General features: G+C 43.8%; 2 protein-coding genes across 3 annotated transcripts in view; one reads left to right on the plus strand and one right to left on the minus strand.

Moving 5' to 3' along the window:
- The window catches only part of ano9b (anoctamin 9b), a 36,045-nt gene extending 28,544 nt beyond the window's left edge, over window positions 1-7,501 (plus strand). The window contains exons 14-25 of one of the 2 annotated variants that reach the window (XM_078173507.1): window positions 89-125; window positions 328-439; window positions 1,502-1,556; window positions 1,645-1,742; window positions 1,872-2,068; window positions 3,069-3,221; window positions 3,356-3,500; window positions 3,593-3,709; window positions 3,794-3,884; window positions 3,981-4,093; window positions 6,138-6,229; window positions 6,711-7,501. In XM_078173507.1, coding sequence (XP_078029633.1) covers window positions 89-125; window positions 328-439; window positions 1,502-1,556; window positions 1,645-1,742; window positions 1,872-2,068; window positions 3,069-3,221; window positions 3,356-3,500; window positions 3,593-3,709; window positions 3,794-3,884; window positions 3,981-4,093; window positions 6,138-6,186 — 1,167 coding nt within the window. In that variant the 3' untranslated portion in view covers window positions 6,187-6,229; window positions 6,711-7,501. The remainder of the gene's footprint in view (window positions 1-88; window positions 126-327; window positions 440-1,501; window positions 1,557-1,644; window positions 1,743-1,871; window positions 2,069-3,068; window positions 3,222-3,355; window positions 3,501-3,592; window positions 3,710-3,793; window positions 3,885-3,980; window positions 4,094-6,137; window positions 6,230-6,710) is intronic. The other variant, XM_078173508.1, reaches the window with a different exon arrangement.
- Window positions 7,502-10,575: 3,074 nt separating this feature from the next.
- Window positions 10,576-12,416, minus strand: part of LOC117252513 (uncharacterized) — a 56,088-nt gene continuing 54,247 nt past the window's right edge. The window contains exons 52-55 of the mRNA XM_078173509.1: window positions 12,043-12,171; window positions 11,908-11,947; window positions 11,658-11,778; window positions 10,576-10,981 (exon numbers count right to left, since the gene is read on the minus strand). Of these exons, the coding sequence (XP_078029635.1) occupies window positions 10,780-10,981; window positions 11,658-11,778; window positions 11,908-11,947; window positions 12,043-12,171 (492 nt within the window). The 3' untranslated portion in view covers window positions 10,576-10,779. The remainder of the gene's footprint in view (window positions 10,982-11,657; window positions 11,779-11,907; window positions 11,948-12,042; window positions 12,172-12,416) is intronic.

Genomic DNA, 12,416 nt, shown 5'->3' on the forward strand with positions numbered 1-12,416 from the left:
GATCACACAGATCTGTCAACACAAGATGCACCTGCCAACAATGTCATAACTATCAAATCTTGTGTCTCTGTGTCAATGTCACCTGCAGGTGAACAGATGGGTGTCCCTCAAGCTGTGTAAAATAGGTGAGAACAAGCTTAATTCAGTGTGCTGTAGTTAGCATAGATGGAGACATGTATCAGTTTAAAACAATCAAGTGTCGTTAAAATATCTGAATACACTCATGATAATGAATCTGAGAGAAAATCAAATGTTCAAAGACATTTTGTCAAATATCTCACAGTACATGAATGTGTGTGTGTGTGTGTGTGTGTGTGTGTGTTTCAGAGAAGACAAACTCTTTCGCTGCCACAGAGAGGAACTTCACCGTCAAGATGTTCACCTTCCAGTTCTTCACTCTCTTCTCCTCACTCTTCTACGTGGCCTTCTTCCTGGGCAGGTACTCTGTATCTGTCTGTCAGTGTGTCTGTCCATGTGCGTGGAAACATATTTATGCTGAGGGGTGCTGCGCAGTTTAAATGTGCATGCACATGCTACAGGAGCTACAGGAAAACTGCTGAGTTCACGTGTTGTTAGCATGTAACAAAAGCCTTGGTTTTCACCAGCGCTGTATGGACGCAGATCTTTGCACGTGAAGTAGATGATGGACTGTTATTTTCTTTGCTCTGTTGCAGTTGGATGGGAGTTTTGTCGCTAAGTGTGTCCAGTGTTGATTGAGTTTTCAGCGGAGCAGTTTAGCGTTAGCTTGGCCATCGGCAGCTAACGCTATCTCTGGATGGTGGCCTGTGAGGTCGTGAAATCCAGACGATTGATTTAAACGCCAACAGCACATTTTAAATTTCATTCTCCGGTGCCTCCATCTTTGTTTTGATGAACTTCCTGCCAGATGCTGCTGACCTCACTAGGAAAAACAAAACATCAGCACCATCTAGTGGACCGAAAAAGCAACTGATTTTATTAATCAAGTACTGAAAGTTGTATTCAAATGTGTATTTGCCAACATTAAAGGAATAGTGCACCCAAAAATGAAAATTCAGCCATTATCTACTCACCCATATGCCGAGGGAGGCTCAGGTGAAGTTTTTAGAGTCCTCACATCACTTGCAGAGATCCAAGGGGAGAGGAGGTAGCAACACAACTCCACCTAATGGAGGCTGACGGCGCCCCAGATTCAAATGTCCAAAAACACATAATTGAAACCACAAAATATCTCCATACTGCTCGTCCATAGTGATCCAAGTGTCCTGAAGCCCCGACATAAAAAGTTGTTTGGAAAAACGTCATTTGAACTCTGTTTTTAGCCTCATTGTAGCCTGTAGCTCTGACTGCCTCTCTGTGCACCGCACTCATATGCGTTCACTGATCTCCGCGCAAGCACACACACGTGAGCGCAGTGTGTGTGTATGTGTTTGTGTATATGTACTTTATACAGTAACCAGCCTTGAATTCAGAGGGTTAAAATGCTGGTTGTTGATGTGAAACGAATATTTTCTTACCACAGGATAAACGGCCATCCAGGAAACTATGTTCGCCTTGCTGGATTCAGACTGGAGGAGGTGAGGAGATACACTCTGTTGTTTTAGTCCTTCATCCAGCCTGAACACACCACAGCACTAACCCTGAGATGTGTTCTGTGTGTCGTAGTGCCATCCCAGTGGCTGTTTAACAGACCTCTTCATCCAGATGGCTGTTATCATGCTGCTCAAACAGACTCTCAACAACATCTTTGAGTTCACTGTGCCGTGAGTGTGTTAGCTGCGTTTTCATTCAGCATCACCTCCTGTAAGGCAGCAAGTGGTGATGAAATAATGTCCAGTCGTACATAGTGCCAACACAGACCTGATGAGAAAACAAAATGCTGTGTTTTCCAGCTGGTTGAAGAGCTGTCTGCGCAGAAACACTGCGAAGAAGCTGCAGAGGAAGTGCGGTAACTGTTACAGGAAGGCCTGCCGTGATGAAAGCAAGCAGATTGAACCGTGTGACATCTGCAAACTTCGGAACTGGCTGAAGAATTACCACCTGGCCAACACAGACGCCTTCAGCCTGTTCAATGAGTTTCTGGAGATGGGTAGGTCCTCAGTCTCCCCCTTTCCCCCACACTATGTGTCTAAGGCTTTTATTGTGAAAGGTAAGAACTGAAGAAGTGGATCTGGCATGTGCTGCCTTTGTCAACATTGACAAGAATGATAAAGTTTACCATTTTAGTTTGGACTATAGAGCCTACTTAAGTATAGGTACAACATCACAACAGTTTGAAAAAGAATTTTGACAAGCAAATTAATCGCACAAAAAAATAGCCCTGGTGTGTCAGGGTCTGAAGGCTGCAACACATCAAAATGTGAAAACTTTTAAGGGTTCTGAATACTTTCTGTACGCACGAAACAATAGAATTTGAAAACACTGCAGCTGCCTCTTCCTGCAGCTCCCCCCTCTCTTTCCTAAGCTCTTTCCACCACAGGCATATGCATGCACTTCATACGCTGATTATTTCATCTTCTTTCATTGTAGAGCACATTCTCTCAGCCCCTCCTTGTCCCGCGCTCTCTCTGTTTATCAGACCACAAATGAGACAAGAATTTGCTTGCTTCCCATCACTATGGGCTGCTTCTCCAGGAGGAGAGCAGGCAGCAGCTCTTGAGACAGACTTTCAGTGGAGGCTGTAGTGGCTCGAGACAAGAATTGCCCCACAATCCCCTCGCCTTGCTCAGACCTTTCGTTATCGGCTGTAGAGGTTTGAATTCAGCCAGCGCAAACCCCCCAGCACTGGATGTCACAAGGGACTGGTGGCCAGCGGCAGCGCCAGGTTTAACCTGTGTAACAGCAGCAACAGAAAGTTGCTGATCAGGTGTGGAGTCAGGGCTGTAGTGCCCCGCAGCTGGTGTTTGTGCTGGCTGGATTCGGTTGCTGCAGCCACTGATTTGGGGTCTGTCTCCAGAGCTGCTGCCGGCATTTGTAGAACAGTCAATAGGAACACTCTCTCTCTGAAATGACTTATGATTGGCCAAAGTCTCCCGTCAGGGCTAGATTTTCTAAAGCCATGTTACTATCTGACTGTCTGTCCCCTCTAGTGGTCCAGTTCAGTTTCACCACCATATTCGTGGCAGCGTTTCCCCTTGCCCCCCTGCTGGCTCTCATTAACAACATCTTTGAGATCCGCCTGGACGCCATCAAGATGGTCCGCCTGGAGCGGCGGCTGGTTCCCCGGAAGACCAACGACATCGGTGAGCAGTGTGTCTGTGGATATTTGAGTCAGAGGTTTCTGTGTAGAGTGGTCTGCTACAGCGGACCCTCAACAACATCTACTTATACTGAAGCACGTAGTAAAGTACAGTGTGTCCTGTTCTTCTGTCTGTAGGTGTGTGGACGAAGGTGCTGGAGGCCATCGGCGTGTTAGCAGTGATTGCTAACGGTCTGGTTATTGGAATCTCATCAGACTTTATTCCACGCCTCGTCTACCGTTACAGCTACGGCCCCTGTGCTAATGGAACAACTCACGAACAGTCAGTCTCGTTTCAGCTGGTAGAAACACCTGATGACTCGTCAGCAGGCTGCGTCGTGTCTCTTCATCATCATGTGTTTTGTGTTGTTGCAGCTGCATGCAGGGCTACATCAATGACACCCTGTCCACGGCTAATGTGACACACTCAGGAGCTGATGTCTTTAGCACAAACCAGATGAAGATAGATGGCCTCGACGTCGCACAGTGCAGGTGAGAAGAACTTACATAACAGAATAAGCAGTCACAGATCTGATACTGGGGACAAACTGTGTGCGTGTGTGTGTGTTTGTGCAGCTACAGAGACTACAGGAATGAGGACTATGCTCTGACCCATCAGTTCTGGTTGGTCTTGGCCGTGCGCTTTGCCTTCATCATCCTGTTTGAGGTTTGTACTCCAGGTCAAATGGACGTCATTGTCTGACCCAAATCTGAAGACGACAGTGAAGAAGTTTCTGTGTGTGTCGTCTGTGTGTTTCTACAGCATGTTGTGGTGGTGTGTAAGTTTATAGCGGCCTGGTTCGTCCCCAACAATCCCATCCGTGTGAAGAACGATCGGCTGCACGACAAAATGGATCGGCTGAAGGTGGAGCTGCGGTAAGTCAGCAGAACTACAGGACACAGGTCAAGATAAATAGATAATCATGCCGTCGGGACACTGTCAGAGCATCTCTAAAGCCGTAGGGGCCAAAACACTCAGCTGCCCCTTTAAATTCTACGTACATGCCGACTCTCATGGATGCGCCATCCCGAGACACGTCACAACACTGTCCTTTTTCCAGCCTCGTGCTCTTAAAGGAAGCCCCACATATTTTAGGCTGCTTGTACATCCCTGCTCCTGTGGCAGCTAAACTCCTCTCCTTGCTTCTTGTGAGAGACTCGTTGCTAAGGTCGAGAAATATCCTTAGCGACATGATCCACAGTTTCGTCATTATAAAGACAATGGTGAAAGGTTTTACCTGGTCAGCCACAGCTGTGGAGATCGGCTTCTCAGGTGAGTTTCCACACATGATTTTAAAGGAGAAGTCGAGTATTTTGCACTTTGAGTCCCATTTCTGGGTTGTTTATGTTGAAACAGAGTGGTTAAGACCAAAATAGTGACGATTGCTCATTTTTGGAGAATTTGGCTTTCCCCTGCCTGGCTTAACACTGCTGTCTATGGCCATGTGTGAACCTGTCCTAAAACCACCCTAAACGTTCATTTTCAAAGTCATGAAACTCACCGAGTGCTCAGTGGTGTTCGTTGATGTTCTGACATATAAATTGTAGCAAACTGTGGTTTCCGTGATGATTTATTTGACATTTTGTCTACCCCATTGGTTTCCTATAGAAGCCTCATTGTCCGTTGGTAGAGAACGAACGAAAAAGTTTTGTAATAAGTTTAAACAACTGCACAACGGATTACTTGCTTGTAAACAACCTTTGCAGTACGATGCCTTTGAAGACAACGTCAACCTTCTTCTTCTGCTTCTTCTCTGTGTCTGTCCCAAGTCTCTTAAATTACTGCTAGTTATCTTACCTAGCCGACTTTGCTAGCTGTTAAGCCCCTCCCACCTAGGAAAAAAACGCGAGGAGCTAGCGCTAGGAGCGATGAGCGAGCATTGTCGGTTTAAGAGACATGAGACATCCTTTCCACTGAAGCGTCACGTGAAGCGACGTCCATTCCTGGCGATGGCAGCACCGCTGGATCTGCTCCGTAAAGCAGTCAGCTTCTGGCGTTACTATGGGTACATCCCAAGTCTCATTATATTCGCTGACCAAAACAGTAGCCTCCACCCCCCGCCGTCATGACTCTGGTCACACACTTTTGCATGTATTACCATTGTTATTGAGTCATTTGTCGAAGTTTGTGCAATTACAGAACGGTTTGTAGCCCTGCTATTCCACTGTCACTGTGATGAGCATCATCATCATTATTATTATCACTATTATTAAATCCACTTGCCATCATTCAACATAGTCAGCGATTCATTGCAAAGAATGCATGTAACGGGGACTTACTCTTGAACTGTTTCTCCGCCATCTCGTTCAAATGTGCCAGATGTAGAGGGCGGGTATTTATACGTCATGGCGTTCAGCTGAAAAACTCTTCCGGATAGGAAGCTCTCAACCATCCTAGCTCGTAGCTGCTTAAAGCTTGCTGCTAGCTCCTAGCGCTAGCTCCTCGCTGCACAAATAAGAGACTTGGGACGGCTTAGAAGATGGCGGACCTCGAACGACTTCCGGTTCAAGCGAGGAGCTAGCAGTAGCACTATAAAAATAAGAGACTTGGGACAGACCCTCTGTGTCCCATTACATTGCACTGGTTTCCTGCCGGTTGGCAACACCCATGTAACGGAGCATTATCGCCATCAAGTGGGCTGGAGTGTATAACGCTTCAGGGTCAAAGGAACGATCAAGCGGAAGTTCACACACGGGTGTGAGGCAGCTGAAAAAATAGTTCCACAATCGAGATGAAGAGCAAAAACATGGATGGAAACCACAGTTTGCTACGATGCCATAAACCGCAACCAAGAAACGAAACCCAATTTTATCCAGACGAGTTTAGTTTCCCTGATTTGTTCAGAAAAGAGAGCTTTTCTTACGTCCCTGTGGATCTCCATCTTAGGGCCTGTGTTCACATAAGGTTTTTCTTCAACAGAAAAGCAGTGGCAGGTCGCTCAGGAGTTCTTCATCCCAGCGCTTCATAAAAAAGAGCTCCCAGTGCTACTTTTAATGACGTGGCCAGCATGGGTATGTTTCTATGCCAACAATATCTTGACACTAACTGTAGCTAGGTAGCTAATATAATGCTACATGAACAGAGGACTGACAACACACTCAAAAACAAGCTTACAAAATCCACTGTCCAACATCCACGCATATATTCACTGTCTGCCGGCCGATCTGCTCACAAAAACGAGCTTTGTTGTGACAGGAGCCTCTTAAGAAGCGGCAGTGACGTCTGCAAGGTTCAGAAATTTTCAACTGAAAGCGGCCACGCTCTGAAAAAAGAAGCTGGGCGCTGCACTTTCTCTCCAGGCAGCTGCATGCAGCCACACACACTCGCTCCGAACGAACAAAAAAGACGCCAGCGCTGAGAAAGAAACGTCATGACACAGGCCCTTCCCCAGCTGACAGTTTGACCTTCTTACGTCACAGTCTCAGTAACACCAGGGTGCCGTCACACTTCTCTCCTCAATCTATAATGTGCGTGTTTTTGTTCTTATTTCAGTGACATGAAACGCAGCAAATCAACAGACGTCTGACCGCCCACAGCTGACCTCAGATCTGCCTCGGCTGGCTCCAGCATCGCAGGGAGAGATTCTGTTTTTTTAAATTAATATTTGGTGTTGAAACAAGAGACTGGACTGAGACTCTGATGTTGTGTGAGGTTTATGTGTCAGGGTGTCATTGGACTTTATGTCACCACACAGCCATCACACTACGTCTAACAACAGCTGACAGTCGTGATGTTTTTATATTAAAATGTAAGAAAGATTTTATTTTTGTCTTTTGATGTTGATGTTTTTGATGAGTTTTCCCCGTAAAGGAACAGTGTGACAGTTTTCTGCTCAGCGTTAGACGAGAACATCATCACTGCACATTTTACATGTGTGAACTGTCCCTGTACCTGCTCTTTAATTCCTGAGCACTTAAATGTGTGTTCATGCACTTTCAGGTAATACACAAGTTTGTCTCATGTCACAGTCCCCTTAACCCACACTGTCCTAAGCTGCCTCAGAGCTCAGTGTCTCCCACAATGCACCACAGTCTTCTGCTCCACATCAGTCCAGCTGTTGATGTTTGGGCACCATTAAAGTTCATGTTGGATTCAGACTGAATATTATTACTTATGTCCAAACATTACCAAAACCTTCACAGATGGTTTCTTTCTTAAAACTTTATCAGACAAAACCCATAAAAATAATATCACATCACATCTTTTATCCAGTGGACCCATGTGCTTCTAGATAACTGAATGTTTTTATTCTCTCCTCCTTTTTTTTTTTTTTTTTTTTACTGTCATCTGATTGTAACTATAATGTTGTATGGTTGATTCTGTGTATTTTTTCCACAACACAATCACTGGAAAAAATGTTGACATTGTTGGTTTCTGCACAGGGTGGCAGCTGGTCCTTAAAATGTCTTAAATTTAGATTGAATGGGTCTTAAATGTTTTTTAGTCACATTGTTACGGCTCTATATGTGTTCTGTGCTGCTGTCTCTTTTCACTGATGTAAGTTTTGCTGGTGGTGATGTAGGAAAGATTTTAACAGGAGGGAAAAACTATTCGACGGGGTACCAGACTTCGACACCTGTATGTGCTCAGTGCCTATTTGTGCCCCCTTAGTGCACTTAGATCACACAGTGAGTCTGCATCAGTAAACTCAGACCTTGCAAGCAATGAAAAATGGGATAATTGTAGTGTAAGGACAAATAGCTAGTGTTGGAGCAATTATTCGTGGTGATTAAAGCCAGTGCCTGTTAAGAGCCAGTTTACACAGCAAACTGCGTTGTATGTCGAAGGTGTTTCAGACGTGGTAAAATGGGTATCTGAGCCATGGAATTGAACAAGCAGAGACAATATTGTCAGGGTCATTTTTACTGTTCATTTTGAACTGACATCAATGTCTTTACTTGGAAAGAGTTTATGTTCACTTTTGATGTATATTTCCATCGCAAGTTAAGTTCTTTAAAAGTCTTTTATTTAACTCGTTTATACCTGCAGACACCCTGCTGCACACCACGCATATGTTACATTAATACATTTCTTTGTATGATGAAACTTTGTTTCTCAAGAATGCTGTGGTGAAGGTGTGGTTAGGTTAACACGCTAAAACCACACAGTTATGGTTCGGAAAAGATCTCGTTTTGGCTTGAAATACCCACGTTTGGTGGCAGAAAAGCTGCTCGAAAATGCCACAAAGGGTCGCTAACAAACAGCCTGCTTTGTAGTTTGTTGGTCTTGAGCAGTGGTCTGCAGCTTGGCACGCATCTCTCCTAGGAGTCACACCATCCACCATCCCCTCCACCTCCTGACAGCAAAGTCAGCTCACATGCTACGTCACTTTGAAACGTTTATATGATTGGTATGAAATGTACAAATGTAACATATCCATGTTTTGCAGAAACATACAATGCCAACATTTTCTTCTGCTTCTGGCAGAGCATATGAGCTCCACTGAGTGTGTTTAGGGAGCCACAGGATGTCCTCAGGACAGTGTACCTGTCGTCTCCTTCACGGACTCCTTCATTCATTTAGAAATATCATATTGTGTTTTAATATCCAAACCAAAGAAAATGAGCTGAGTATTTTTATTGACATCTGTAGTTTGTGATACGTCTGAAATACAAACATCTGTCCCACCTCTGTCTGCTTCTGCCTCTCTCCCCCTCATTTCCTGTCACGTCTCTACTTTTTGCTGCAGAATAAAGACATAAAAATGACCTAAAATAAGAATAAAAATTCTCCTTCACTTTGTGCCCTTTGTGCTTGTTGTAAGTTAATCACTGAACTTAACAGGTGTTTATATTGGATGGGCTTTTTACACAAAATCCTTGCTAGGAAAAGATGGGAAATGCTAGTAAATTGTTTAAAAATCAGTATCAATATTTCCTGTATAAAAATTAGGCTTTGAATAACATATCGATAAGGAATTATTTATTTGATCTAGCTCCAGCAGACAGCACATCAGATAGTTACAACATTACCTGTCACCTGGCGTACCAACACAACTCTACTCTTTATCCTCTTAAAAATTAACAAATTGGCTCAGTTTTTATGAAAAATCCTTTTAATTCTTTTGATCTGTGGACCCTTTTGGATTAAAGGAATATAAATAGTACTATGTTTGGACTTTATGACCATCTCAGTTGCAGGCAGTCGCCACCTTTTTTTGTCTCCTGTTTACCATATACTGTTGTTGTGTTGAAGACTGTTTCTACGTCGATATGTTTTTCCCTCCACCCTAACCTGACCCAAACCCTGAGCCCTAACCCTCATGGTTTTAGTAAAATGACCTAGACAATTAAATTGTGACGGTCAAATCTAACCGAGCTAACATGTATATAGCATGTCCATATTAACCCTTTCATGCATAGTGGTCACGACAGGGGACAGTTTTTTTAAAGCCATTTTCTTGTACATGCTTGGGTTTTGATGCTGTAGTTGCATGTAAGTCACGACAGTTGATCCCAGTGTGTCTTGTCATACACTGCCACCCACTGGCCAGGTGTTGTCAGTGCAACACAAAGCTTTCAAAACCAAGATGGCCGACAGATGGCAAGAAGTGTTGTGCAGCTCAGGAGTTTATCTCCAGTCCTGCTACAATAGGAGGCCCTTGCAGGTAAATAAAAAATGTTAATATCAAATAACATCTCAGGAGTTATATAGTTGTTAAAATTTTCAAGTATTGATTTTATGTTGGGAAGAAATTACAATTAATCATCTGTCTGGTAAACTGGACGTCATGCAGCACTGGCTATATTTTAGCTACAATTAATACCTTTACTGAAACCTTGCACTTCATCTGGAGTGACTTCTAGGGTGTGAATAAATTAATTTATGTTCTCAGAATGTAATTTGAAATTTTTGTGACAAAAACAATATTTTGATAAGAGCGTTGTTGAAACATAAAGTTTTAACATATCTGCTAGCATCCGTGGTTTGCAGTTGCCAACATTTTTTTTTCTGGCAACTGGGTTTCAGAGTCAATCTGAGCAACAGTTTCTCTCACTGAAGCTTCCAAAATATCCAGCTGTCATCAAAATGTGTTTTTGTTAAAGGTATATTCTGCAGGATTTTTTTTTTTACGAAAATGATACATAAACGAATCAATGAATCATCTCATCTCAATCATCATTTATGACCCACTAGAAGAGTGTGGCCATATCATTTTCAGCAGCCCATATTTTCTTATTTTGCTGTTTCAGGATGTTTCAGGGTACAAGGTGTTGGTGAGGTAGCAGCTAGGTGCCAGACCAAAAGCAACACGCATCCAAGTAGATAAGATTGAACCAGTAACTGACATTTCCTGCATGGCATACCTTTAATATGAATCATTCCCCAGGAATAAATAAAAACGTCATCGCCAGTGTTTATGTTGCAGAAATATAACTTTAATAATTATCATCCCTGAAATCCTCAGACAAAGAAAGTTTACATCACAGTATTATATTGTGATGGTGAAAAAGAGCACATGCTGGTTTATAAATAATACAACCTGAATAGGAAGCGCTAAGGTTAAGTATTGCAAAATGTTTGTAAAGTTTCAGTCCCATCTAAAGCACTGAGTAATGGATCAACGCCTCCCGCGGCGCTGTGGTTTGGATGTTACTCCTGGCACACACTCTGCTTTGGCGCAGCTGCACGTCTCCACCATGGTGTAGCTGTGCTGGACCTTGGAGCCGTCGGCACAGGTCAGCTCCACCTGCCTCTGACTGGTTTTGGCTTCTCGGCAACACTCGCACTGGTGCATCATGGTGTTAGCTGCTGCAGAGTATCTGTACAAAATAAAAGGTTCTGCATTAATCCTGTGGCCCTGTCTTGTGTCAAGTCCTCTTTAATTTAGTTATGCATATTGCTAATTATTTTCCAAACAGCAGCTTCTTTCCCTGGGGTAACAGGTTTGTCTTTCAAATCAGGGCAAGACAGTAAAATGTGTTAATTAATCAATTGAGTAAAAAAACAGTGCTTTCCTAGCATTTACAGGCTGAGGGAAAGGACTGTTTCCCCCTTGCCAACTCTGCCCTCACCGCGCCCTCAAACAAAAGCAAATCAAAAGAGGCGTGAGGTTTAACACAACGGCATTGCCTCTAGTGTGACATAAAACATACCCGTCGGCAGCACAACAATAACCATGGCAATGACAATAATTTATCTTGTCTGTTATATGGCGGCTGATCTGGTCCTCTGCTCGGAGGGTAAGGAGCTCCTGGACCTCATTGTTTTCCAAATCTGTGGACATTTACAGCTGCTTTCTTCTTCTTCGAGTTAGCTGCTAACTGCTAACAGCTACTTTTTAAATCGCACACATAACATGTCATCAAAATGGCTGTGTAGAAGGAGCTTATGCCTAAACTACGACCGTATCTGTGAACTAAAGCAGGCTGAGGCAGCTGCTGACAGAAAACTGTGGTTTTGCCGATTTAATTGAAATGTGGTGCTAATTAGACTCACATGGACGAGCTTCCACATTGTCCGGCGCAGGACGTCATGTTGACTGGCTGCGGGCTCCTGCAGTTGTTCACCTCGATGACTGTCTCCTTACTCTTGACCTCACAGAAGCTCTTCAGCTTGCCTGGAACACACACACACAGCAACTGTTAGGCTCTAACAACGACACGTGATACACAGCTTTGTCGACTTCTTAAAAGCAGTTCATGAGTTTCTGAGTTATCATTTAAATACTGTGACTCCTCTAACTTACAGCTCTTGCAGCATCCATTAGCGTCAGTTGTCTCGGTGCCCTGCAGGAAAAAGACATGTCGTGTTGTGAGTTAGACAGTTAGGGGGAGTGTATTTGTGTGTGTATTTGTGTGAGTGTTTTGGCAGATAAACTCACAGGTTCACACTCAGAGGAGTCATAGTGTGGACAAGAGGTCGTGGTTTCCTTAGTGAAAAACTGTCCATTGATCTTCTCACAGGTGTATTTCACACACTTGTCACCAGGTGGAACGTAAGTGCCATTGACCTGTACGGACAGGAAGAGCAGGAGCTGAGTCAGATATTCAACAAAGAGATTGTCTCTTGTCCTTTTTGGCTCATATGCAAAACATAGACTGTATCAAATAATGGACGAAGCCACCGTGATGTCACCAATTGGTTTGTGGACTCCCGTTTTGGAAGCTTGAGTTTGGCATTTGACCAATGCCATCCTGGAATTTCGGAGCCAGAAGTGACCATGTTTGGACAAGAGGGTGGAGATAGCCCTAATGC

This window comes from Epinephelus lanceolatus, chromosome 2 (genome assembly GCF_041903045.1).
Source record: "Epinephelus lanceolatus isolate andai-2023 chromosome 2, ASM4190304v1, whole genome shotgun sequence".
Lineage (NCBI taxonomy): Eukaryota > Metazoa > Chordata > Actinopteri > Perciformes > Serranidae > Epinephelus > Epinephelus lanceolatus.